Genomic DNA, 27,707 nt, shown 5'->3' on the forward strand with positions numbered 1-27,707 from the left:
CAGAGGGAAGGATGAGCCTCAACGCCCAGCTCTTGTAATTGCAGTCCACCGCTGATCCTACAACAGCCATCCAAGCTTTCCCGTCTATAACAAAGGGGAGCGCGCAGGCCGGGGGCGGGAAGCCAGCCCTGGAGCCCGTTGAAAGTCTGACAAATCCCTGCCCCGTCCAAAACAAAAAAAGGGCCATTTTGTTTTACTCTGTTTCCTGGAACCGTAGACCCTGGCTGAGAATTTCATGAGGAAGGTGATGCAGGTTCAGGCTGGAATTTCTAGGCAGAGCCATGGCTCCAGCCCTGACCCGAGCCGTGGGAGTAAAGATGCGGTTTCAAAACCCCACTCTGCATCCTTCAGCGCAGGGACGAGATACTGGAGCTCCCAGGTGGTTGCCCCGACCCCCAGGCTAGTGGCTGTTCTGCACAAAAGTTCCAGAGGTCGGGGTCCCCCCTCCCCCAAAACAGAACAAAAATCTTCAAAACCTCCACTACTTATCCCCCATAACCCAGCAAAACAGAAGAGCTGTTTTTTGGCCAGGATGAGCTAGTGTTTCCAGCCCCAGCAGGGGAGAGAGCCAGCCGTCAGTCCAGGCAGCCAGCAGTTTGCACAGATGCACACCTGCAGGAGGGGGAAGGCAGGCAGTGTAAGTAGGGCAGCAATTAGAAACCCCCACCACTTCCTGAAGCAGAGAGACACCTCCCCCCCCCCCCCCCCCCCGCACACACATACACCCAGAGGAAGTGACAGAGGGGGGAAGGGAGATGCTTTTGCTGAGGCAGCTGAAGGGTTGGGCCTAAGGAGGGTACATCAGTTCTCTCCCTGAGATACACATGCAGTCTGCATGCACTTGGCAGAGACCCCGGCCTGGAGGCAGCATCAGATGCCAGCTGGAAGGGTAGATTGATGCATCACTGCAGAGAGACCTGCAGTGTTCCCGCTGAGCGTGGGGGAGCGGGGGAGGAGCGGCAGATCCACCTTGGCAGAGGGAGCATGTGGGGTTCAGAGGATAGGGCCCAGTTCTGTAGCTATACCTCCCCTTCCCCCCCGTGAGGCACATGCAGGTGCGGGAAGCAGGCTGTGCCCCTCGGTTCTTCTTGCAGGGAGCTGAAAAGAGGAGCAAGGGAATTACAAGAGAGCTGCTCCGATCCCTAGATTTTGCTATTCGCACCACCGCTCAGAGCATCGGGAGCTCGGGACCCCAGCCAGGCTGAAACACTGACCCTAGAAGCAGGCCCGCAGCTGCCCGCTCCTGCCCTGCACCAGCTAGGCCAAAGCAGTAACTCCTGTAGCAGCCACCCACAGGAGAGGCCCCGGGGACATTGGCACAAGCCCCTGGTGCTCGCACACCTTTCTTCAGAAGAGACTGGAAAACCTAAAGCAGGGCAGAGACGCCTTCCAGCTGGAAGGCACTGTGTTCCCTATGCCCTCAAACCAGGGGATTTGCCTCTGCCCAGGGCCACTGAGCGACCTAGAGCCAGCCGCTGAAGCTGCAACCTGCTGGGACCACCCCTGGGAGCTCTCAACTCCAGGTGGAAGACTAACCCTCCCAGCCCCAGTACTTCATTGCACCAGGGCAAAGGGGGGAGAATTCTAGCAAATCCAAGCCTTTCACAGCCACCCCATGACCGAGTAAATCTCCGCCCAAGCTACAGAGTGATGGAGAATGAAGCCCATGCAGGAAAAAATGACCCCGAAATCGCTTAACCCTCAATCTCTTGCTGGGCACTGCTATTATCCCTGCTTCAAGCCGGGTGGGGGGAGCTATCCCACTACCCCCCCCCCCATCCCAAAGACACTAGGACCTGCAGGGGGTGACACAGGAGCTGTTCTAGTTTGCCAGCCCTCAAGATTGTTTCGGAGCCCCCCTGCACCGTAGGCTGCTGTTCTCTAGGGACTCCGGGGCTTACCGCTCTCGCAGGGGATTCTTCGGGTGATTTTTTATTAAATACAACCTAGAAGCCAGACAGCCAGGGGGGGAGTGGCCACCTCCTTCCCAGCTCAGCCTGGAGCTTTAAAAAGAAAACAAAAAAACAAAACAAAAAACAGTATACAACAGTTTTAAAAAAAAAACAAAACAAAAACAATCCCCCAGTGTTCAGATTAAAAACCCAAAAGAATGAGTGCACCCAGGAAGTTAGATCTGGGCAGACGCTGTCCCTTCGGGCCGAGAGCGATTTCTTCACTGGACGGGGGTGCCGGCTGGAACTCCAAGGGTCCCCCACTTTGCTCTTCTCTCCAGCTTCGATTCCCGCCCCCCTCCCTTCCAGGGGTTCTTTGGAAAGTCACTGCTGTGGATGTTTGTGCACAGGGCAGAGGGGGCGGGCTGGGACGGACGCGCAGCCGGCTCCCCCATGTCCAGCCGCCTTTCAGTAAATAACCTCGTAAACCGTGGCCTTCTTGTCTCCCGAGCCGGTCACGATAAACTGGTCGTCGGTGGAGATGTCGCAGCTCAGGACCGAGGAGGATTCCTTCGACTGCAAGGAAGAGTGGGGAGAGGAGACATCGCAAACCAGCTCATATATAAGGCCATGGAGTGGTGCAGTGATTTATACCAGCTGGCCTTGAACTACTTAGCAAGGCCTCCAGGGAGACACTAGGCTGCGCTAGTTTAGAGAGCCGATTGCTTGAGGATAACGGATTAAGACAAATTTACTACTGGGCTAAAAACCAGGCTCCTGCTGAGACGGCCTCTCCCGCCGCTGCCCCTGGTTTAACCCCTTGCCGGGACAAGCAACCCCCTTTGCTCACCTGGAAGATGCTGGCTCCATAGGGCGTCCTCCAGGCATTCAGCAGATTGTCCTTCCCTGTGCTCACGAACCATTTACCTGCGGCAGAGTGTCCGAGCGTGACCAGGACGGAGGGAGAGGGGGACAAGCCTAGCTCAAGCCAAGCGTGTGGCCCCACCCCCAGATGAGTCACAGGATAGCCCCAGCAAAAAGAAGCAGGTGGGGGAATGTCTCCCAACCCCCTGCACGAAACCAGAGGCATGCACCAAAATTACACCCCAAAGCCAAATGAAGCAGAGGAAAAGGGATGGCTCTGACTCAGGCAGAGCCATTGGTGGATTGATGCCAGTGGAGGCGAGGCGGCAGGCGAGGCACTCTCATGCTTCAGGGAGTACCAGGCTCGCTGCAAAGGGTCAGGAAGGAAGGCCCCTCTGCTTCCTCCTACTCCCACTGCAGAGCTGCCTAGGCGCACGGTGCAGAAGGGATTGTCCACCTTCCCTTAGGAGCACAGACATGGGACTCTGAGCAGAGGGGTTATGGGGCTGGGGCAGGACAGCTCCCTCCTACTGTAGGCGGGATAGAGGCAGGACACAGGCCTTCGCATGAGACCCTGGTACGAAGGGGTTCACGGCTCCGCTCGGCCCAGCCAGCAGGTTAGAAGTGACGGCGCCTCCCTACCGCAGGAGGCGAATTTGAGGGAGAGGACGCAGCTCTCATGGAGGTGGAGCTGGTACTTGTCCGGCTTGGCCACGTGCAGGATCTCCACGTTGCTGCTCTCCATGCCGACGGCCAGCCACTCCCCCGAGGGACAGTAGCCCAGCGAGAAGATCTGGGGGAGAAGGCAGAGTCAGGCCCCAGGAAACGGGTCCCTGCCCGGCTGGCTCTGCGGGAGAGGGGAGAGCGCCACGCGGCGACCGCCCCCACCCGCTCGGGCTCTGCGGCGCCCCCTACCTGGGAGCTGAAGTCGTGCTGCTGAAGCTGGCGCCCCTCCCGCAGGTCCCAGCACCGCACCGTGTTATCCAGCCCCCCCGTCCACAGCTTGGTGCCGTCGTTGGAGATATCGATGCAGCTGGCGCCGTCCGTGTGGCCCTGGAACTGTCTGGAGGGGAGAGCGCGGCCGTCAGGCCCCGTCGCCTGCTGCAGGATCGGGTCCTGCGGCCAGGCAGCTCCTCCCCGCTCCAGCACCAGCCAGCCGCACCGCCCCGCGCCCTGGGAAGGGATGCCTAGCCGGCGGCAGGCAGACCCCGGGCCTCACCTGACCAGAGTCTGGTTCTGCAGGTCCCACACCACGATGTTGCCGTCGCTGCAGCAGGAGAAGCAGACCTTGGCGTCGGGGCTGATGGCCAGGGCGTAGCAGGCGGGCGCCGAGGAGGTCAGCTCCGCCTTGATGCGGGGGGTGGGCGCGGCCAGGTCCCAGATGGACAAGGTGCTGGCCTCGCCCCCCACGATGAGGCTGCGCCCGTCCGGGAGGAGCTTGCAGGAGCGGATGTAGTTGTCGCGGTTCTGGGGAAGGGAGAGGAGGTGGAGCAGAGGGGTCAGTTACTGTCACGGCTCAGACATCCGCTCGAGTCCTAGCTAGGGGCCAGTCGAGGCCTCCCAGCTCCGGAAGGGACTCCCATGGGAGAAACCCCAGCGGATAGGACCATCTGCAGTGCGCCTGTCTGGGCGATGGGAAGAGACCTGCAGCCCACACCCTCCGGAGCTTGGCTTCCGGCACTGAACACACATGCCTGGGGGACCCAAGAGGGGGCCTTCATTTTACTAGCACGCGATTGTTAGTGCTTCATGCCCACAGCATCGGCTCTCCGCAGCAGCTGCTCAACAGACACGGCTGGTTCTGGCACGTGAACAAGAGGAGCAACCATGCAAGAGCCTGCGGGATGGGGCTCATGGCCAGGAGCAGATTAGTCAGGAGGCACACAGGCCCTTCTCCCAGGTGGGAAGGGCTAGTGATCAGGACACTGGAGGAGACCTGGAGTCTATTCCCAGCTCTGCCACAGACTCCACATATGACCTTGGTCAAGTCACTTAGCCTAGCTGTGCCTCAGTGTCCTTACCTGTCAAATGGTGACAGCAGCACTTCCCTGCCTCACAAAGGTGGTCACGGATTTAAGGCCAGAATGGGCCACTATGTTCATCTCGTCTAGCCTCCTTCCTAACACAGAACAGAGAACCTTCTCCAAATAATTTATGCACCACCTCCAATTACTAAAATACAGATTTCCCCTCTCCTAAATTTCCAATGCAGCTTGAAATGATCATGACTCATCCGCTTCCTTGTTTATGCATCAGTATCTTCAAGGTCAGCACAACTCCAGGAAGAAGATTTGTTACCAGACTGCTGCTTTAAGGCCAGCAGGAAGATAGCTCTGTATTTTGTTGTCAGAAAGGGACATACTTGAAATCTAGTCAGGCAATGTTAAAAAGAGAGTTCCAGGTCCTGTCCCTGCCTCAGTGGCCCCAGAATCCCATTTTCCAGGATGCGTCTCTCTCATTAAACGAGGGACGACAGACCCCATAAGCAAAAGCAGAAACGGACTACGGCCAATCCTGCAAACACTTATGCAAGTGCTTAGCTTTAAGCACATGTGTAAGTATTTGCAGGACCAGGGCGTCAAGGACTAGATCCAGGGGAAAACAGTGAAACTGGTTACGCACATCACTGTCAAAACCAACAGACTCATTTCCTGTCCGCAATAGTAATCCGCTCCCCGTGTCCTCCTAACATATCAGCCAGGGAATAGCGCAGCTACATTTTCATTCTCACCAGATCATGACGAATGTGGACAGAGCTTTGAAAACCATGCGAACCCTGTGCATGGGGGTGCGTTCACACAACACTGGGCTCGTGTGCACGCGTGTGTTCCTCAATTGGGGTGCACGCTACTGAAGGATTTTTGCCCTTTGTATATGCATAGGGCCTTTTCTCTAAGGATCTGAGAGTGCTTTATACCACCACCCCGCCCTTTCATCCACAGATCTTAAACCACTTGACACAGGAGGTCAGTATCATCACCCCTGTTTTCTAGATGGGGAAACCGAGACATACGGAGGCAGATTGACTTGCCTGTGGTGATCCAGCAGGCTAGTGGCAGAGCAAGGAACAGAACCCAGCCCCCTCCCTGAGTCCCAATCCACACTGCTTGATTCGAGGCCCGGCTCTCTAAGGAAGTAGCTCAGTTATATTAGCTCCAAATTTACAGATGGGTAAACTAAGCCACAAACATCAAGTAATTTGCGCACGGTTTAAAGGGAGGTGAAATTTGGAGGTGGGGTGAGGCACGGAGCAGGGTTTAAATTTATGTCCATTAATTTTTTTTTAACGACTCCCTGTGACACACAAAGGCCTACATGCTACCGCCAGAGGATAAAATGCACCGACTGGGAGATACTGAGATATTCTGATGACGGGGGCCAGAGACACACCTAGACAGAGATACCCAGGCTGCTATTGGCCACCAATGCTCACAAAATCCTTTGCACCCAGCATCGTATTGAAGTACCAAGAGGCCCAAATCCTCTTTGGGGAGTTTCTACTGAACTAATTTCTTGTCTTAAACGGTCACATTAGCCCAGCGGCCACGCCCCACCTCAAAGGCGGCAGCCAGGAGTGATGGGGTATATTCAGGCTAATTTGCAGACAACCTCCCATTTGTTTCTCTGGGTGGGAACTTTGCACCGACGCTCATTGCGCCCGCAGGTCTCTGGTAGTCTCCGGGAGCACCTCTCTTACTCCTCTTGGAGAGCTGCTTAAATGCAAGATGCCCATCTAAATGCTTCCCTAAACCGGACACATCCATGTGCTCTCATCTGCACCCACAAACACCGGAGGCTGCATCCAGCCCAGCAGGGTCTGTCCCCCTCGAGGCTGCACCGGAATTCCGAGGACATAAAGAACATAGGAGTTGCCATACTGGGTGAGACCAATGGTCCATTTAGCCCAGTATCCGACAGCAGCCAATACCAGAGCGTCAGAGGAGTATGTCCAGAACAGGGCAGCTGGAGTGATCCACCCCAGTCTTCCCCTCCTGGCCGTCAGAGGTTTAGGGTTGACCCAAGCACGGCATTGTATCCCTTAGCTAACAGCCATTGACAGACCTAACCTCCACGAACTTAACCGGGTTCGAAAAAGAACTAGATATTTGGCCAGAACAACATCTCCTGGCAGTGAGTTCCACAGGTTGATTGTGTGTTGTGTGAAGAAATACTTCCTTCCGCTTGTATTAAACCTGCTGCCTACTAATTCCATCAGGTGACTCCTGGGTTGTGTGCGTTATGTGAAGAGGTGAACAACACTTCTCCAAATCACCTTCTCTATACCAGTCATGATTTTATAGACCTCTCTCATACCCCCTTTCTAAGCTGACCAGCCCTAATCCATTTCTGCTTCTCTTGTCCTGCCCTCCAACCCTTCCCCTTACCAGGCAGTCCAGCTGCGCCACGGGCGTCTTGGTCCCAGGCTGCCCCACGTCCCACACCTTCACGCAGCCCTTGCCCCCCGTGTAGACGTGCCGGGTGGAGTTGCTGATGGTGACGGCGCAGACCACCTCGCCGTGGGTCAGGGTGTGGAGCTGGCGGGCGTGCCGGGGGATGCCGGTGCCGATAAGGGCGTCGGGAGGGAAGGGGACCGGCTGCATCTGCCCGTCGGCACTCACATGGAAGGAGTAGGCGCTGGAGGCGGAGGGAGGCATCAGCAAGACCCAGTCCCTTGAGCAAACTGGGTCCTGTTCTCCCTCCACTTCCAGAGGGCACATCACATTAATCAAAGCCCAGCATCAAACCCAACACCTCCTCGAAGCCAGGGGTGATTTAAAGGGAAGGAGGCAGCTCAGCAGCAGCAGCTGGATCTGCTTTGCCATCCAATGCCCCAGACTCACACCTGGCCAGGGCTACGCCCAACATGGAAAGGGGGCACACAAGGGGAATCCCCGCTGCCCCGGCACAGCCCCCCCAATCAGCTCAGCTCGCAGCCCCCTGCCAGAGGGGTCTCCCCTGCCCTGGTGTGCGCAGCACTTACGGTTTGCCCGAGGTCCCCGCCTGCATGCCGGCCGCCAGCCCCGGGACACGCATGTGGCAGTGGGGGTCGTAGCCAATCTAGCCAAGCAGAGAAGAGAATTCCCTTCAGTCACCTGCAGGAGGAGGCAGGCTGGCCGGCCGCCTCCCCGCCACCCCACCGGTGCACTCACCAGAGGGGAGCGGCCGTAGCCGGTGGCTCCCACGGCCGCTGCTGCCCCGTTGAGCTGAGAGGACACCAGGTGCAGCCCCGCGTAGGCGCCAGCCCCGGCCATGTCGCCGTTGACGGAGGGGTGCGCCATGCCGAAGGTGGCCGGGTAGGAGCTCTGCATGGCCAGCGGGTTCCTCAGGCCCAGAGCTGGGAAAGGAGAAAGTCACAGAGATAGAGGAGCAGCAGTGGCCAGGACCGGGGGCGGGAGGAAAGAGCTTAGGGCCAACCCAAGCTATGGCGTGAACAGGCCCAACCTCACTGCTGTCCCTGGGAGCAGCATCCGCTGGCCAACGTGCTCGAGGAGCACGGACGGGGAGCTGCCTTGCTGACCGTCGGGCAGCTGGCTCTGCCTTCGGCTGCCCCCCGCCCCATTCAGCCCTGGCGCTCAGCGAGGCTCCAGCCCCGGCTCTAGGGCTGCCCCCTGGCTTTGGGAGCTGATGGCTGGGTACCCGGAGCCAAGTTCTCATTCTCCCAGGACGAGGCCTCTTAGAGCCACCGGACTTGATATCACAGAGGTGGAGGAGGCGGCTGCTGGGGCATCCTTTCCCCATCACACCACTCCAGCCTGGCCGGGGTGCCCTGTCCCAGCAGCCACCTCTTGAAACATGGGAAGCACCCGACTGGGGTCCAGTCCCCCGCACCAGGGCAGCGCCAGAGCCAGCGGCCCGGGCAGCCAAAGCCCAGCCTCCGGGGTCACCACAACAGGCTGTTCTGCATCCAAGTGCGGAGCGACTGCGTCTCGCTGCCCCCCAGCCAGCGTCATCTCAGGGGTCTCCCCAGCCTCCCACTACCTGACGAATCCGCCGAGGGCTTCGCTGCCCCCGGGCGGAACTGCTGGGCGGTGCTGCTGGACCCTGGCACCGTGGCGTCCCCTGGGGAAGTCGGGGTGCTGGACTTCAAACTGGGAGCTGCGGCTTTCTCCGCCTGCAAAGCAGAGAGTCCGACTCAAACCTCACCGCAGCAGCGGCCTGGAAAAGCCCTGCCCCCCCGGGCGCCGCCTTCAGCCAGGGCTTTTCGGGGCCCCAAACCCCACCCCAGAGCTTGCACTCTGCTCTGGCAACCCCCTCCCAGCCACCGCGCTGCAGCCCATCTAGCCCCGAACGGGCAGCCACCCAAGCCTCTGATTTACTGACCGGTTGGGAGCAGACAGCCCAGCCCGGTTTCCCCCCCAGGAGGAGACGTGCTGGGGCCGAGGCCAGGCCCCAGACAAACATCGCTGTGAAATCGGGGTGCTCCCGTGGGCACGAGAAGGGGGAAACGGAGGACTCTGGAGGGTGACTGCCCTGGCGCTTGTCTAGACTGAAGCCTGGCGTTGGTTTAACTCAGTGTAGTGGCAAGGATACAGCCACACTGCCCTGGCACCCCAGCAAGCCATGCCCGTGCTGTGCAGCAGGCCAGCTACGTCCGTGCCCCCGATGCACAGGGGTCAGCACAGGAGCCTGGCGCAGAGTGGAGAAGGACCCTGCGACAGGCCATCAAACTCACCCCACCCAGGGCAGAGGCCGGCTGCAGGAGAAGCCCAGGAAACACGGTCCTACTCTCCCCCCCTGGAGCGGGCAGCCTGGATCTGCCCTTGCAATGGCCTCTGTGGCTGGTGGGGCGGACTCCTCTCCAGCAGAGCCCCCCAGCTCTGGCGGGCTGCCCCCAGGGGCAGAACAGCTCCACTCACACCAGGAGGGGCACGAACCACTTCACTAGCACTAGGCAGAGCGACCCGGCTTGTTCTGCCGAGGATGTAGGATGCAGGCAACTCCTCCGGGCCAGCAGGAGCAAACGCTGGGCTTGGCCACCAGTGCAGAGGCCATGTGGGGCTGGTTTTACATGGTCGCTTCCTGACCACAAGGCCCTGCCCTCTCCCGCCGTACCCAGAGAGAACAAGCAGCCAGTTTCATAGCCCTGAAGTCTGGGCAAAGCCGGACCAGCGTGACAAGGGGACTGTGCTTCCTCCCCGCGCCCTACTGCTCCCTGGATAGCAGGAAACAAACCAACCCCATCACCCCCACATACCGTAGGCTGGTCCTTGCTCCGGGATGGGGAGGTGCTGCTGGACGAGGCCATGGAGGTGGGACTGAGTGGCATGGCCTCCTTCCGCTGCAACGGGACTTTGTCCACCCCATTCTCGCGGGAGGAGTACGAGTGGACGCTGTGCGGGGAGGAGGGGTCCTGTGGTGGGCGGGGGGAGAAGAGAAAGAGAGAGCGCAAGAGAGAGAGAGAGAGATCGACCGGCCTCAGGTCGGGGGGCTCCGGCTGCTGACAGGTACAGGAGCCAGGCATCTCCCGCAACACCAGCAGGGAACTCCATACAACAGCCAGAGGCAGGGTGAGCTAGCGGTTAGAGCAGGGGTGGGTAGACTGGGCCTCTCGTCTCCTGGGTTCTGCTCCCAGCTCTGGGAAGGAGTGGAGCCTCGCAATTTAGAGCGGAGGTGAGAACTAGTCCAGATTCCTGTGTGCTCTTCCCACCACTCCGGGTCTAGTGATTCGAGCAGGACTCCTGGGTTCCACCTCCAACCTCTGCTAAACCTTAGTAGTGCAACCCTAACCTCCGAGGGCCAGTTTTGTCTTTGGTAACAGGGCCAGGCCCTCCCACAAGGAAAGGAGGTTCACGGTGCGTCTAAAGCCCACCAGACTGCACTGCAGCCCATCTAACCACCAACCAGCCGAGCCAGGGCACGCTCCCCAGCACTGACCTCATCCACCACCAGGTTGTCCTCGCTCTTGTCCGCATCGCTGCCCTGAAACGCAGAGAGAGGAGCGTTCACACCCAGCAGCCGGTGTGGCCCCAAGCACAGAGCTCTGCCCAGCTGGAGACGGGAACCAGGTTTTATCCCAACGGGTCACGGCACCACTTAGGCAGCTTCCCATGGAGGACTGCTTACGGCTGGGCACATGCCAACCCAGCCTAGACAAGGAGCTAGTAGAGGGGAGAGGCCTCCCCATCTCCTGTCCCGGGGACATGCCCCCACCACCAGCAGCTACAAAGAACCACTCACGTAGTCCGTGACAAAGTCCTTCTCCTCGGCCTTCCTCTTCTTGCTGTTGCTCAGGTACTCTGAGATGGCTCGCACCCGCTCCCCGTTGGGCAGCACCAGGGAGCTCTAGGGAACGAGAGGAGAAGCAGATGCCTTATGAAGCTGAGACAGCAGGCCCGGGCTTAAAAGAGGTGGGGGGGGGGGTTAAAGAGGGATTGCTGGCCACAAAGAGGCTTCTGCCCTCCCCACCAGAGCAGGATGGACACGGATAACGGCAGAGCCCCCCACCCTCCACCCCACGATGTTCCCACAAGGCCACTGCCTTAGGACAGCTGGATTCTGCTCTGCCCACGGGACACCTAAGCCACTTAACCCTCCCCTGGCTGCATCTCTCGAGCAGTGCGGGACGAACGGAGGCTCCATTCACCCCTCTGACAAGCCCCCAGGGCAGCAACGCGACCGGCTGATGGGGGCAGAGCGTAAAGCCGGAAGTGGGATCCAGCCAGGAGGTGAGCTCCTGGCTCCAGGGCGTGCGCCTGCCTCTGGACCCAGTTGCCACGCAGCCAGACGGGCGGTCAACGGGCCTTCCCTGGCTGGGACGTGGCTCCTCCAGAACCAGCTTAGGCCCCGGCAGAAAGCGGGGGTGGGGGCAGGGGAAAGAGGAGTGAGCTGAGCTCCATGGCACCCAGGGCTCTGCTGGCAGCTTGCGGTCACAGCCCCGCCCACCCCCCCGCAGCCTGGTTCCCACTAGCCCGGAGGTTTGTGCAGGGCAGCAGAGCAGGCTGGCCATGGGGCTGCGTGCACATCAAGAGTTGCAATCTGGGAGATACCTCCCACCCCCAGACGTGGGTACTCCCAAGCCTACTGAACCAACTGCCTTCCTCTTTCCCCTACTGGCAGGTCTCCGGGAACCCCCCCCCCCCCGACAGGTGGGGACAGGCTGCACTGCAGGAATGGCTCGAGCTCACCAGCTAGAATCACAGCTCTGCCCTCACCCCCAGGCCACGGTGACCCAGGCTTTGGCTCGCTCGGACTCCTGCACTTGGCCAGCCAGCTCCTCCTGCCACCCCAGCTCCATCCTGGGCCTACAAGGCGCCTAGCGGGTGCAGATACAGGAGTGGAAATCTGGGCTGCAAGGGACCCCAAGGGGGTTAGTAAGGCACTGGCAAGTCCCTGTCTGGTCTGTGGCAGCCAGGGGGACACCTAGAGATGCCGCTGGCAGAGAAAGGAGACCGCTCCTCCACTCCCATGTTAGCAGGAGCTAGGACTCCTGGCTACCACCCTTGTGTGACACCTCTCTGCCTCAGTTTCCCCATCACTAAACCAGGTATAAGCATCACCAGCCAAGCACCCACACACCAGGGGCTGCTGCGGATCCAACACAGTCCTGGCATCGGAAGGGCGGTGCCAGACCAATGGGAACTGCACCTGTGGGTCTGAGACAGGGCCCCACTATTTGCACAGTGAGAGAGCTGCAGAAGTGTGTGTGTCGGGGGGAAGCAGGGGTGACGGGCGAAGGAAGAGGGAGATGAATCCAACCCCCCCAATGGGGAAAGTCTGGATTGAGGGCCAGGGTGGACACGGAGGGAGGGCTTCCAGGGTCATAAGCTGCAGCCGCGTCAGCCCGAGTGGGAAGATTTTGCCCACCTCTAGCCCTAAGGGGTGTGGAGCCCTCCCGCCAGAACTGCATTCCAAGGGGTGTGCAGCTTCCAGCCCCCATGGCGAGCTGGAGGCCGGGTTCATGCGAAGCCCCCTCTTCCCCCCATAGGGAGGTGCCATGCACTGCCTCCCTCCCCGTGCAACACAGAAATGGGGCGGCGCGCGCCAGGAAAGAGATTCAATCCACCATGACCTTGGCCGCCTGCCAGCTCCTTACCAGCTGCAGCAGCTAGGATGCTGCTGAAGGTTGCAACCCCTCTTCTGCCAGACCCACCGCCTCCTCCCCCGCACCGAGGAGGGGAGGGAACCTTCCCCCCCACACCGCTAAAAGGAAGCTTTTAAAAGACCACCCCCCGCCCTGCCCCCAACCCAATCTCCCTGGCCAAAGCCTCTCACAGCTGGAAGGAAACAATAAGCGGAGGAGGAGGAGGAGGAGTACTTACGGGACCCAGGTCTCGCTCTGTCTCCATGGCAACACGGATCAGCAGCAGGGCAAGAAAGGAAGAGAGAAGAGGGTGCTGCTTTCATCTCAGAGCCCCCCCCCCCCCGCATGCACATGCTCCCCCGCCCCCCCCCATTCCTCTCTCCGGGAGGCAGCGTCCGCGGCCACCCACCTCTGCAGCTTGTGGACAGGATGGGGCTGGTCCTGGAGCGGGGGTTCAGCTCCCAGGATTTGGAACCCTGGCAGCCGTCCTGGCTGGGTCCCATCCTGCAGTCCCCCCAGCCCCCGCTAGCGGCCGGGGAGTTCCCCCCACCCCACCAAGTATGTGGCTCCGGGCAGAGGAGCTGGGCTGCTCCCTGAAATTGGCCCTGGCTGTAAGCAACCCCCTGCTGGCAAGGACTGGAGGGAAACTCAAACCCCCTCCCCACCCAGAGGGCCCGATCCACCGATCCCCCGCCCCGTGCCCGGCTGGGATGAGTGAGGCCGAATCAGCACCTGCAGCACTTCGCCCCGTCCAATCGCTAACCCCAGTGCAAGAGAGGAGGGCGCCCAGAGAGACTGAGAACGGCCTTCACGTGCCGTCCGAGGCTGGCCGGGATGGGGTGTAACCCCAGGGCTCTGCTTCCCCTTGCCAGCCATACCCCAGGTTCCCTACTCTCTCTGGAGTTCACCCTCTTGACAGCTGGGAAGTCAGGGTCAAGTTTCCCTGCTCTCCTAACGCCCTACACCCCGGCCCACAGCCCTACCTCTGTGCTCACTGTCGTGAAGTCCCCTGTCGTCCTTCGGGAGGAGCTGGGCCTGAGCTCCCAGGGCCCCGGACAGAGCCAGCAGCCCAGAGGCTCCACCGATGCTGGCGGGCTGCATGCCGGAGGAGTGAGAGGTCAGCGGGATGGGAGGGGCGTGGTGGGACAGGTGCTGCGCCTGGAGCTGATGCTGCGGAGAGAGAGCGGAAGACCGGGCAGATAAGACGCCAGCGCCTGAGAGGGGGCATCTGCTTTTCCCCACCCTGCCCTCAAGAGCCAGGCCAGCCTCGCTGACTCAAGGCTGAGAACCCTTGCAAGCCAGGATCGCCAAAAAGCTGCCGGCAGCGAGATGGACAGAGCCTCGCTCCAGCCGTGAAGGAAGCAGAGGTCGCTGCCCGACAGCAGTCAGACGGCAAGCTGGCCGGGGCCCAGAGGAAGCTGGCCTGGCCACTGCAGCCCACGTGGTACCTGCACTACGGACCCAGGACGTCAGTCTCCAGAGCTCTCAGTCCAGCCCCTGCCACCGGCGCTACATCGCTTTAAGAAATAAAGGGAGAGGTCAGAACTACAGCGGCGGGAGGACACGAGTCTGGGCCTTCCCTGAAGAGGGCTCCCAGGTACCATCCCAGACAGGATAACGCCGGCCAAAATAACCCTCTTGCCTCCGCCGCAGCGGTCTTGGCTTCCCCCTGGACACCTGAGATATCGCAAGCCAGGAGCCAGGCTGGGCTAGCAGCGTAATTCACCACACGCAACAATCCTCTGCTTCGTCCGGCCACCACTTTCCCCCCCTTCCTTGGTGAGTTTTGGATGGCTAACGCTGGGAAGATGATGGCAAAAAAAAAATCTCTTCCCAATAGGGCCACTTGTCAATTTCACTTGCAAACCAAAAAAAAATAAACCCCAAGCCCATCCCTTTCTCCATCTGAGTCCCTAACACCCCTTTAATAAAAGTCAATTACAATCCACTTTGCATTCTGCACACTTTACTTTCCACATTTCTCTCCGTGGGGCCAGAGAGAGCCTGTTTCACTCTTGTTCAGAGTCCTGTTTCATTTGCATTTTTAGGGCTCAAACACTCAGGTGGCAAACTACAGCAGGGAAAAGTCTCTGTTTACACTGAGACAGAAAGCTGGTCAGAGAAGCACCTTGCCTGGCGTTCATTTTTTAATAAGAACCTTGTGGGGGCATTTGATTTTTTTCTTTTTACAATCAATACAGAGGATGAATCTGGAGTCACAACAGAGCTTGATTGTGACCTTTCAACTAAAAATAGGCATAGAAGGATCCGATGTTTGTTGGTAAATGTCATTTTCACCATATACACACACATTGTTTCCAGCAACACTAACCGAAACTTACAAACAGGCCAAGTAAGAAAAATACTCCTTGTAAAGTGTTTGATTTAAGAGTTTTTAATTTGTGTATATTGACACTTGAGGTGATGTTGGCAGTTTGTGTTTTAATGGTTATAAAGTTTTAACTTCTTGATTCTCAGCATCGACTGCCAATAAATAATTGGCTGATCCACCCATAATTTCCCACAATGGTGAAAATGGAAACATACGGGGAAAATGCTTTAAAAGAATCGATATTATTCATCAAAATTACATATAAAAATAGTGAATTCGGCCAAGCCTTGCTAAAAAGGGGTGATGCCTGTGGGTACATAACCCCCGACATACCAGCCCCCAGAACCCTCAGCACCCACATCTGTTGAGCAACAGCAGCAGGATAGCGTCACACATCAATTGTCCAGCCCTGCCATGATCCAGCTCCATCACTTTTAATTTATGCCTCCTAAGCAGTGCTCCTAAGCTCCATCATTTTTAATTCATGCCTCCTAAGCAGTGCTCCTCTGCCTCACCAAGGTAGGCAAGCGCTAATGCTCTTCGACCCACTTTTGGGGGAGCCTCTTCTCTCCTGCACCATTTGTCCTGCTTCTGTCACATCCAGGTCTCTAAGCCTCCAACTCTCAGCTGCGTTCAGCTTTCCCCATCACAGCTTGGACGAGCCGAGCTGCCAATCCTCCCTGCCGCAAGGATCCATAACCCTGCCTCGTCTTGGTTTGTTCCAGGCGCTCTGCTCGGCGTCTCATGTCCCCAATCCTTGGCACGCCGTGCCAAATCCAATTACCCTGTTCCATTATCATTTTCACATCCCTCCGTTTAAAGGCTCTCATAATCTGCTCATTAAGTGCGGCTATGGAGCAAGTTGTCACCGCTCCTTTATTGGGCCTCCGCTTCCTTCCCCGTTTTATTTCTGCCAGCGTCTCACATGCTTCCCCTCCGCTCTCAGCCCCAGGGTGGGATTACGCTTCCCTTATCCTCCCACCACTCAGTACAAAGTCCCCAAGAGGGCTGGCTGCGCGCCCCCATCCATCCACCTGGCTGGCAACTGGCCTGACACAGAGACAGCCATCCCAGCTCCCCTAATGCACATTCGCCAACTTTCAAGGGTGCTCGTCTCCCCACGTCCCTGACCAATAGCTCTTCTCTGGCCTTTGAAACCCACACAGTCCCCCCAAGGCCAAGAAAGGGGCAGCCCAACCTTAAAGACAATTCTAGGGGCCACGCTCAGCGGGGACTGAATGGGGTTGGGGTAACACACTAGCCCATCTGCACTGGAGAGTGGGGGGGGTTCATGCTCAGAGGGCATTTCCAGGGAATCTTCGGAGGCACGCGTTTTCGCTGGCATCTCAGGAAGACGAAGAGAAAGGTCACTGCCCTCCAGTGAACGGAGCCGACCACGCCCCATCCCGTGTGGATGGTGCATCTCGCTGGCAGAACACAGGTGTGGAGGACCTAAGGGGTACCTACAGCACAGGCCCTTTAAAAAACAAAACCCCACCTGCCCTGCACAAGGTTCCCTAGAACTTGGAGACTCCACTCCTCAGGTTGCGGGGCCAATTTTAAAGGGCCAGGAACGTCAATAAAGCAGCTTAGGATCCTACCCCCTGCAATGGGCGGGGGGAGGGAAAGGGGGGAGAGCAGGAGCTGTAGCAAGTTGGGGAAGCTGCTTCCCACCTTGCTGTTAGATGCCAGAGCTAGTGGAGTGCTCCCCTCCCTCATCCTCCCACTGATCTCATTACGGGATAGAAGCCCTAAGAAACGCAGCAGCCAAGGTCCCAGACAGCAGCCGCCCCGGCTAAAGTAGGACAATCCCCTCTCGGATGCACCGAGCTGTGGGAGAGGCATAACCCGGTGCCAAGAGAGCCCACTAGAGGGGCACATGGAGCCCGCCTCGGACAGGCCAAGAGCCCCTCCCTCAGCCCCAGGTGCAGGAGACCAAGTTAAACCCCGGGAGGGGCAGTACACACTGTGGTCAGCAGCGGGGGGGGGGGCGATCCACATACCCCAATTGCCGTGTTCAACTCTGCCATAGTCACCTGCTTGGCTCGCTCCACTGCCTGGACCACTTGCTGCTGATGCTGGGAGGAGACAAAATAATTAAAAACAAACACACACCCAACCCTCTGGTCACCTTTAAAAAGGCAGGCAAAGGAAATGGCATGACCTGATCCTTCCCCACCCACAGGCGGAGGTGCCTGCTTGCCAAGCAGCCTGTGGCAGCCTGGGACGTTCCAAGCCCTGGCTGGAGCCATGACCGCCCAGCCAGCCTGTACGAGCCCACGCACCCCCTGCCCGCAGATGCAACAGGTTCACCTCACCTCCTGGGACAGGAATGGGATGAGCTGGGCACAGATCACGTTGAGCCGCTTGGCGATCTCCGTCTGGAAGGAGAAAATACATGAACGTCAGCGGCACCTTTGAGCTGCTCTTGTTGCACATCTGTTCCACCACAGGCTCAGGCCCCTGGGCAGGGCTCCAAGAAACACCCCCTCCCTTTCCTGCCAAGGGCTGCCCGTTGGCCTAGCCTCCAAGCCAAGAGCGATCTGGAGCTAGGAGACACTGTGCCCATCAGACAGCCCATGAGGAGCAGCACAAGCCCCCGTGTGTTTGAATAGGGTCAGGACATGGGTTACCTTCTGCCTCTAGAATCCCACTACATCCACCACACTTAAGCCCTGTTGTGCACCATTGAAAGCTTCGAGTATGTCACGTGTAGATCCCCTTGTTGCCAATGCAGCACGGCTGGGGCTAAGCGGTTACCACGTCCCAGCCCAGATTTTGCTGCATTTCAAACCGAATTATACACTGGTGCTGGGAGAACCCATCTATGAGATCTCTCTCCCTCCCTCACACACCCCCATCCACGGCTCCCAGAAGCTAGCTCGTCTCTCTCCTCGCTGGAGAGAGGGGGGATACCTACCTACGTTTACTGAGGGCAAAGCAGAGAGTGCAGAGCAGGGCAGAGCTGCGAATAGAACCCCGGAGTCCTAGCCCCCCAAGTCCCTATTCTAACCAGTGCACCAGGCTGCTTTGCCCTCCATGGCCTCTTCTGCTTCAGTGTGCATGCATGACGCCCCACACTCCCCCTTTAGCATTACGGTGCAGCAGAAACCAGTGCCATGTGTGGATTCTCCCGCTCAGTGGAGCGAGCGGAGAGCCATGCGCCGGACAAGCGTGCAGGCTGCCGGGGCTTGTTTCCTCCTCGGAGAGCTCCCTGGGAAAAGGGGAGTCTTGGGGGAGGCAGGTTGTCAGCTCTCTGGAGCAGGGCCAGTTGTTTTGTTGTTTATGCAATGCCTGGCGCAGAGGGGCACTGCTCCAGAACCGGGACTCCTGGGCGCTGCTGCAAGCCAAATACACACTAGTTTCCACCCACAGTGGAAAGAGGACTAATGTTCCCCTGTTCCCATGCACCCCCTGTCCCCTGGTAGCAGATACCACCACTTCCCAGAAGCCACTGATACGTCAAAGCCCATCTTCAAGCGAGCTTTTCATTCATTGCTCTATCTCCCCCCAGCCCAATAGACACACTTATCTGCTTAATACCCAGCTCTGCCCCCTCCCTTGACAACCACTCTCCATCCTGTGGGCTTCCTTCCAGACCCAACCAGAGTCCCGCCGCCCAGCTACAATGAAGGGGAGCAGGCAGTGGAACCGCTGTGTGATCCAGAGAGCACCTGGAGGGGACGGGCGGGGGGGGGGGGGGGGGGGAGTGTCCTTACTGCAGGGGACACCACTCAGCTTCCCTGGGAAACCAGGGAACAATCTCCCCTAGACAGGTGAGGAACAGAGCCCCCTGCACCCCAAGGCTGATCCAAGCACCGGCAAGCCAGTCCCTGCCAACTCAACACTCCTCCGGCCCTGGCAGCTCTCGGTGCACGGGGGTGAGAAGCCCACAGCATCTCAGAAGCCAGATCCTAGCATCCAGACCAAGTGCTGACATGCCTGCTATGCCCCACCCCTGAGAAAGCTTCCCCCAGACTCTCAGTGCAACCATCTCCCCATGGCTGACACCTAATGAGCCATGCAACACCAAGTTTCGGTGATAGCATCCTGCCCCCCCCCCAACACACACACCCCCATGTCCTGTCAAGATGCCCACCCCCAAATGTCTCCTCTTCCCACCAGAAATAGTTCTCCAGCCCTGCCGAGTGCTAATTGATGCGCTCGGTGGTTTGCCAGGAAGCCCTGGAGAGGTGCTCTCCTTACAGCTGCTGTTTTTCTGCAACACTTGAGTGCCACAAGCAATCAGAAGGCCTGAACGCAGGAAAAGGAAAGGAGGTGGAGAGAGGACAGCACAGCACTTCAATCAGTGCCCCGAGCTACCAAGCTGGGCAAGGCCAGACAAAGACTCCCCCCCCGCCCTCCACTGGTTCCAGCTTCAAGCAGCTGCAGAAAGCCATGAATTAAAGGGACAGGGATCCCCTCAAACACATGGGGGAAAGCCAGGCTGGGGTGACCCTCACAGCCCCAACCCCATGAATCAGCTGGGGGGAGGGAATTCCAACTGAGGAACCCCCTTCCCGTCCTAGGGCTAGTTCATTCACACTGCCCCGAGGCCTCTCTCTAGCATGACCCAGCTGCGGGGGAAGGGAGGGGGACCTGGCGCCCCAACTCTCACCGGCTTCGGGCCTGAAGCAGCTCTGCTCTTCCCAACGCTGGAGCGGAGGCAACAGCTTCTAAGAAGCCACCACAGGCAGGGCAGGATGGAAGGCAAGCAGCCTCTGGGCTTGACTCCCAAATCAAGAGACTTGCAGGGCCCTGGTGGATGACCTACCACAGCCCCGGGCAGGATTCGAGCAGTCAGACAGAGAAGAGAGCATGAGACCCACCCACGGGTGGCCAGAAAAGGGTCCCCACATCCTGCAGCCATCGCACATGGGATGCACCCCGGAGGGAGTCTTATGGGCCCGAAGAGATGCTCGGTACCTCCCCTTTTATCGCTATCTAATGGGGTGACCCTCATTAGAGCCACATGCCGAGGAGATCATTCAGAGGCCGTGCAGCCTAGCAGACAGGGCACCGGATTGAGAGTCAGGACAACTGGGAGCCAGGCAGGCAACCTGGGAAAGTCACCTCCCCTCTCTGGAGCCTCCAGATTGCAAGCTCTTCTGGGGAGGGACATTGTGCGTCTGTCTAGCACCTAACACAGTGAAGCCCTGATCTCAGCTGGAGCCTGCAAATCTAATGATCCTGTCCTAGATCTCTCTCACTCATGAAAAACAAAGCCAAGAGCCATGTGCTCTCTGCATTCTCCCCCGCCCCAGCACCAAAAAGGAAACAGCCGTTCCCCTCTGCACCGACACACACCAGTCCCCATGAAAAAAAAAATATATTGGCAGCAGGTAGTTTCTGGGAAGGATTTAGCCATCTCCTGGGGCCAGCAGTGATGGATTCTCCTTCCTAATGCACTGATGGGCAGCCAGCTCCTCGGGGAGCACTGCCTCCGATTCGCTCACGCTCGTTAATGTGCAATTTACTGGCACTTTAACGCTCTCAGCATGAAAAATGATCATGCTGTTTTCAGGGCTTTCTCTCTCTCCACCCCCACCCCCGCTTCCCCTTCGCTCACTATTTTGGGTGGAAAAGTCCAAGTCCAGGCAGATCTGAGGGTTTTTCCCTGGTACAAACAACACGCCAAAAATATCATCTCGCCGGGATCTGCCTGCAGCTTCTCCCACCTGGACCATGGCAGGGTTTATAGTGCAACATGGAGCAGCCGTTAAAAGAAAATCCAGACCCTCCAGCCGCAGTGCAATGAATCCCCTGCTGAACGCTTAGGGACCAGGGCTTCCTTCCCAGCCCGGGAGCCGGCCAGAGAGAAGAAAGCCATTCCAACAGAGCTTGGCCCGCTCACCCACCGGCCTCTTCAAAGCTCCGACACAAGAAAGCGGCGCGCTCCAGAGTCACGCGACACGAGGGAGAAACCAGGCAGCCCGGGGAGAAGTATAGAGCTTAACTAGTGCGTCGGCCCAGTACTGACGGTTGGCCAGGGTTGAAAGGGACTGGAGGGGTCAGTTGAGAGCTGGTGGGATACAGAACCTTTTGACCGGGTCACCGGTTCGAAGTCAGCCGGAGGGCAGCCGTGGCAGAGAAGCCCAGCGCGCGATGGTGACCCCAGAAGCAGCAGATCGCCTTCGCCTCGTTCCGAACAGATGGCTGGAGCCAACACAGCTACCCCTGGCTTCTTGGCGGTCTCAGCGGAGGGGCTGAGGACGGAGCGGCACCAGGCCCTTGCAGCTCAGAGGACTTCGGTCCCCAGCCCCTGAAGACTCCATCTGGCTAGGAGGCAGCGCGGCCCATTCCATAATAGCTCCCCACTGAGACAATGGGGTTTTGGGATCCTTCTCGGAGCTTACTCAGAGCAGGGCGGGAGACCCGGCTCGGCAAGACGTGCATTGGGTGGACTCTTCCTTGGCTGGACCGTTCAGCCGCTCGTCCTTTTTATTAACGAGACTCCTTATTGAGCATTAAGTTAACGACGCGCTCTTTATGCCAGCAGCTAGCGGCGTGCGATAAAGCAAAATAAAACAGGGCTTGTGCGGGTTGGCAGAGGCAGCGGGTGAGGGGGGTGGGAGCAGGCAGCCGGCTCGGGGCATTAGGTTGCCTGCTGCGGGGGGTGAGAACGGGACAAGACCCAGACGAAGGCTCCACCTGGGACGACGAGCAAGCCGAGCAAAGGAGAGGTTCCATCTCCCCGCAGCACCGATAACCTGCGGCCTTCTACGCGGGCAGCTCCCATTTCTCACACGAGGGCCATTGGCTGTCAGAGCGCAGACTTACGGGCCCTCGTTAAAAGTGCAGACAGCACGCTGGCAGGCGGCCAGCGGCACCTGGAATCGGCAGTAAATACTGCTGTCTGCACAGCGAGCGAGCAGCCAGATGAAATGGGGGAGAAGGGGAGGGGGGAGCAGAGCTGGGTCTGTTTCCCTTCGGCTCTCTATCTCCTACATGGGGGCGGGTGGTTCGTGCTTCCCTTAGCCCCTGGCATTACAAGGTGGCCTTTTCCTTCTGCTGGGAAGGCAGCAGAGAAGCAGGCCAGCTACGCAAAGCCATCAGTGCAACCTGGAGCGTAGAATGCCCCCAACGCATCCCCCAGTGCTCCTGAGGTGAGGGGGGACAGCCCAGTCTGGGCTGCAGCTCGGTCAACAAAATGCGACCCTGGCACAAAGCTCCCAAGAGAGACACCCGTGCAACAGCTGGCCGGGCCGGGGGGCGAGTCCACAGGGCTGAAGGGAAGGGATGTGCCCGGCGAAGGCACACGCTGCCAGACTCCTATGCAGCCTCTTTAAAAATAGATGAGAAGAAACCTTCTGTCTCAGAGCAGCTGGCAACCCAGTGTGCAGTGCAGCAGGGGAAGGCAAGGAAAGTCCAACGGCTTCTGAGCCCCCAGAGTCCCCTCCCCACACCCACCTCTGCTCCCGCATGGACTCCCTGATACAGACACGGTGTGGCCACTGTGGGTAGCAGGGCAGATCTGGCAGCAATGGGAGAAGAGCCAACACTTCGCTCTTCCTGGGCATCACAGGGCCTCAGGACACTTGCCAGGCCCACAGGCAGCCCCGGCGTAGCCGCTGAATGAAGCTCACCAAGAGGCTGGTAACTAATTATCTGACAGCTTCCACCAAGGCTCGCAGAGCCCAGTTCTCACCCATCTTCCGTTCATTGGCTGAGTGCCCAAGGGCTGCCTGGCTTAGCTCAGGGGTCCCATGGCACCAGGTCCCCTGACTGGACAAGCGGGACGGCGGTGAATGTCAAAACCCACCTCCCGCAAGCGCTTGAGAGCACAGGCCTGAAGCCCATCTTCCCTGCATTCTCGCCGAGCTTCCCCAGCACTGTGCAAAGGCTCACAGGGGCGCACGAAGACCACCTCTGTCAGCCACAACTATCCTCATATCGCAGAGGGGAGGCAACACTGAGGGACCGTCCCAAGGGCACTAAGCAAGTCAGTAGCAGAGCTGGAAATGGAATCCTCGACTCTAACTCTGCAACAGTGGCTCCTGTCCTTTTCCATAGTGGGGGGCTGGGCCCCACCCCACCCCACGCAACATAGGAAAGGCAGGGTGGGTGTGACTTTTCGACATCCTTCCCAGCCCCCATCTTGGAAACCCATGGCCCAAGCTGCGTTTTGCATAAGGAGAAAAGCGAGAGGGTTGGGTTTATCTGGGATGGGGATTGGCTACAAAGTGGGAAGCAAGGGTGAGCCCACCGTGGGTTCCCCCAGACAGCTGGCGGGAAGACCAGGCATGTCAGAGACTCACCTGTTTGTGCATTTCGATGTTCAGGCCATAGGACATTTCATAGTACTGCAAGGGAAAGAACACGGCGTCACTAAGGGAGATGCAAGGCTAACGGGCAAACCACCCACTGCTAAGTCCTCTCCAGCACAGGCGTGCAAGGTCGGCCTGACCCCGAATTCCTGCATTATCGGGCCCTGCTGGGATCAGAAGATACTGCCCCAAATCTCACTGCCAAGAGCAGGGCGAGCTCTCCCCAGCACCCCACCCCCGGGAACAGAGAAACAATACAGCAACCAGACTGTCTTCTTCAGACACAGGCCCCACGTTCTAGGGAATCTCTGCAGCTCACAGTCTGGCTCCATTTCTCTTCCAGCAGAAAGGAGAGAGATGGAAAAGGGAAACTAACGAGCAGATTCCAACCCCTTCCCCTCCAAACTCCAGCAGTAAGAGCAAAGATGGGGCTATACCTGCCTCTCAATTCCCTCCCCTCCCCGCACAGCTTGGGGCCCAGTAAAATCACAAGACCAACGCTCCCTCCCACCCTCTCTGGCAGCAATAACACGCTGCTGAAAGCCACCAAGGCAGAGCTCAGCCGCACTCATCTCATGAGTGAGCTCACACAGCCAGATCTCCGGGGCAGGCGTAGCAGCCCAAATGCAAACTGGGAGCCAAGGAAACCCAACCCGGTTGGTCTTTCGCTCGCTCCGAACTCTGGGAAAGGGGAACGCCACCCCGCTCACCATGACATAATGTCGCTGGATTTCTGTTTTCTCTGTTGCCAGTTTTTCACATTCTAACTTCAAGCTGTAAAAATAAAGAGAGAGACCCCCCACCCCCATCCACCACCCCCCACCAAGAGAACAAGGGTTAGCTGGTGGCAAAGAAGCACGACGCTTGAGCAGAACAGACTCATGCAAAACTTTGGTCTGCCCACCCCTAGCCCAGAGAAAAGAGCCACTGGGCAGAATCCATTCAGTCCCATCTGCCAAGAGGTAGGGAACGCGAAAAGGGGGTGGGAATTCAGACAGGCACACAGGAAGGAGCGTATGTCATGGGCTTCCGTGCTCCAAGGAAACAGGTTGCAGGAAGTTTGAATGTTGCCCCATCTGCTTTCCAAATGTAGCAAGCTACAAAGCAGGGGCAGGGGGTGCATTTAGGGATTGCTCAGACTAGCAATGCAGCAGGCAGGAATCCAGACCTGGAGGACCAGACACGCAAGGAAAAGGCCGTGGGACTAAGCACAGGAACTCTAGACGGGCTTTGGCAGGCTGGGCAGCGCTGCCCAAGAAGAGCGTTTCAAGGAACTGAGGTGGCTTCTTACACTCTCGCGGCACGTATGGCTCGGTACCCGTGCCGGCGTGGCATGCCACTTCCCGCCCACCGAGACCGAATGCCCAGCGTGGAGATAGAGGAGCGGTTTGTTGCCAGCCCAGTTAAAGGGGCACCGCTTCTCGCTGTCGCGGGGGGGCTTGGCAGTGCGTTACCTGTGGTATTGGTTTTGCAAGAATTGGAATTCCTCCTTGATCCGGTCCAGGGTCTCTGGGTAGGTCAGTTTCAGGGACTGAGGGGTTGTGGAAACTGTGCTGGCAGCTGTCGAAGCCACGGCGGGCGCCTGGAGATGAACCTACGGCAGAGGGCATGGAAGGAAGAGGGCAGTCACCGCAACATGGCCATGCTATTCACGGAGCCTGCAAGAACCAGGCTTTTGGGAGGGGGACCACAACTGCAGAATCCCCAGTCCCAGTTCCTGGGGCCACCATCCCCACACCTGGCTCTGTCACAAGGGAGAGACAGACAGCAGGCACTCACGGGAAGGCGACAGCTGAGGGAGAATGGACACAAAGGAAATCAGCTCCTCGGAGGGCGATCCTTTGCCACCTTTGGTCCCATCTTGACAGCCAGGGTTTAACAGCTAAGCTGGAGAACATCAGCACTAAGGTGAAGGCAGGACGGACCGTCGGAGGGGTATTAAACCAAACTCCTTCTAATTCCTTGCGCGTACACACAAGTTGCACCTGTTTTAAGCTGATTTAGCTAAATCAGCACAACCCCCTGCGTAAACACTGGTCATTCCGTTTATCTTGGACCCTCTTCCTAAGAGAAACCGGAATAAGGGCGTCCACACCGCCTTTTGCACTGGTTTAAATTCACACTTCAAGTGGGACTCTCACGCAAAGGCAGAAGCACAGATACTTGCAACAACTGCTTCCTCCGTCTCCTAGGCGGGGCAATCCAGACAGACCGGCCTGCAGGGATGCGGTGGGGAAAGGGGTCAATTTAGCGCAAATAAGGAACGCCCCAATGCTGCTCCAGACAGGGCCGTGGGAACGGAGTGTAACCAGGGCACTCACCGGGGGGCGGTTTTGGGGGAACATCTTTGGAGCAAAGCAGGAGTGCAATCCCAGCCGTATCTCACGCCACCACTCCCGTCACGGGATCCTCTTTCAGGGCCCAGGCCCAAGGCCAGCCAGCTCCAGACTCTGAAAGAGACAGGGACAGCCACGTTCCAGCCAAGGAAACTCAAAGGAGGAGAATCCCCATCACTCCTGTCCCGCCAAATCCCAACTACCACCTGTCCTACTACAACCAACCAGAGAGCCCTTGCTTCTCATCTTCCACCATCCCATGGGACGAGAAGGTGAGATCCAAACAAGAAATGCTTCTTACATTTCAATAGCAAGGTCTCTGCCGTACATCCCTTCTCCATCATCCCAGTACAGCAGTGCCCTCAGCCATTGTACGTACCCAGAGGTCCCTTCCCCACCCCACAATAATCTCACCCATAGTTTGAATCAAGGCCCCACATACTCAACAAGCCCGCGCTCATTTAGCCACAAACTGTCAGGATCCAGCTCACTCTGGTCTAAATTCCAACACCACCGACCCAGACCGCTCCTCGCCCAGCTCGGTCATTAAGATCCCACCCTGCAGCCCGTTCATTACAAGCACCTGGCTGGCCCCCATCACTAAAATAGCAAGGCCCACCAGGCTTGACTCATGTAGTTCCCTATGCATCCCATAAGTGCCTATGTCCCAGCTATGCACCTAGCCTGCAAGCACCTCTGCCAGCCCTCCCTAGGGGAGGAACTCAGCCCTCTTTATGTGGGTAAGGCCCTCGACAAAGACAGCAGGGCACTCCCCAGCATTACCTCTCCCTAGCCCAGACCCACCCAACACCACCACGAGCATATATGTCCATGCACAGCCACGAGCAGGCAAGTAAATACAGCCCCCCCCCCGCCCCCATCCTTGCAGGCTCCCTTGCTCCTAAAGGAAAAACCCAGCAACCCCCCCACCCAGTGATGCCCCTGGCATCCTCCCTCTAGTGCCCCCTCCACGGCTCCCCTAGACAATATTCCCACTTACGGCCACCCCACAAGAAGCGCCCCACCAAACATCCTGCTATTCCTTGCACCCCAGAAAGCACCCCCTCCCACCTGCACCCCTCCCTGGCGATCCAGCAAGCAGCCCCTCCCCTGCAACTCCAAAGAGGGCCCCCCCTCCCTGCCCCCAAGTGCCCCCAACTCTTCCTCCTGCTAATCAGCCCCCCCCACCCTTTCTCCTGCCCCCCTAGAGAAATGTGCCCCACGTGCCCCCAGCAAGTGCCCCCCCCCTCCATGCAAACAATGGGCCCTGCCCCTCCGCCGCAGGTAGAGCCCGGCGGGCAGGAAGCGGCCCCCGCCGCCCGGCTCCCGCCCCCGGGGGGACTCACCGCGCCGCTGGCCCCGGGCGGCTGCGCCCAGCGCGGAGGGGGCGGCCGGAGTCGGGAGCTGCCCGCGCGCTCGCTCCCGGCCGGCCTCGGCCCCCGCCCGCCCCGCCACAGCGGCAGCAGCTTGGCTGGGGGGGGAGAGAGCGCGATCAATGAACTAGCGCCAGCTCCACGTGGGGCCTGGCTCGTGCGGGCAATCGCCGAGCCGGCTGGCCAATGGGAGCACGGCGGGAGCGGCCCGCCCCCACGTGGGGCACGGCTTGGCTGCCGCCGATTGGGCGGCCGGGACCTGCCGCCGGGAGGATGTGTCAATCTGTGGAACGCGATGTAGCGGAGAGGAAGATTAACCCTTAAAGGGGCAGGAGCGCCCAGATAGGGAGAGAAAGAGAAAGTGAGAGAGAGAGAGAGAGAGAGAGAGTGTGTGTGTGTGTGTGTGTGTGTGTGTGTGCGCGCGAGAAAACGTAACATGCACGAGAATGAGAGTGCGTGTGAAAAGATGAGAGACTGAGTGTGCAAGAGACATTGAAAGCGTAAAGCGCAAGAGCCCACGGGGGAGGTTGCGTGTGCAAGAGCGTGCAGGTGGGGTTCCCTGTGCAAGGGCATGCAGGCGAGAGTGTGTGCACAAGAGCCCACGGGGGAGGTTGCGTGTGCA

The 27,707-nt window shown here is 58.6% G+C and overlaps 1 protein-coding gene across 3 annotated transcripts; it reads right to left on the reverse strand.

Annotated features, from left to right (window-relative positions):
- Nucleotides 1-1,916: 1,916 nt before the first annotated feature.
- LOC144280138 (transducin-like enhancer protein 1) lies at nucleotides 1,917-27,182 on the reverse strand. 3 transcript variants are annotated; one of them, XM_077841929.1, is made up of 21 exons: nucleotides 27,059-27,182; nucleotides 25,698-25,826; nucleotides 24,831-24,970; nucleotides 24,087-24,150; nucleotides 23,368-23,412; nucleotides 17,428-17,490; nucleotides 17,146-17,187; nucleotides 13,761-13,947; nucleotides 13,016-13,032; nucleotides 10,935-11,039; nucleotides 10,632-10,676; nucleotides 9,952-10,107; nucleotides 8,736-8,868; nucleotides 7,907-8,091; nucleotides 7,738-7,814; nucleotides 7,142-7,391; nucleotides 3,976-4,223; nucleotides 3,672-3,819; nucleotides 3,399-3,549; nucleotides 2,743-2,819; nucleotides 1,917-2,468 (listed from the first exon to the last, which is right to left on the reverse strand). In XM_077841929.1, exons 2-21 carry the CDS (start codon nucleotides 25,719-25,721, stop codon nucleotides 2,361-2,363), a joined length of 2,265 nt encoding a protein of 754 aa, XP_077698055.1. In that variant the 5' UTR covers nucleotides 25,722-25,826; nucleotides 27,059-27,182; the 3' UTR covers nucleotides 1,917-2,360. The 3 variants fall into 3 exon arrangements, with proteins under 3 accessions (XP_077698055.1, XP_077698054.1, XP_077698056.1); XM_077841928.1 differs by having other exon boundaries at nucleotides 17,113-17,187; XM_077841930.1 differs by lacking the exons at nucleotides 25,698-25,826; nucleotides 27,059-27,182 and adding an exon at nucleotides 25,156-25,552 and having other exon boundaries at nucleotides 17,113-17,187.
- Nucleotides 27,183-27,707: the final 525 nt, after the last annotated feature.

The sequence above is a fragment of the Eretmochelys imbricata genome, chromosome 25 (assembly GCF_965152235.1).
Source record: "Eretmochelys imbricata isolate rEreImb1 chromosome 25, rEreImb1.hap1, whole genome shotgun sequence".
NCBI classification, from domain to species: domain Eukaryota; kingdom Metazoa; phylum Chordata; order Testudines; family Cheloniidae; genus Eretmochelys; species Eretmochelys imbricata.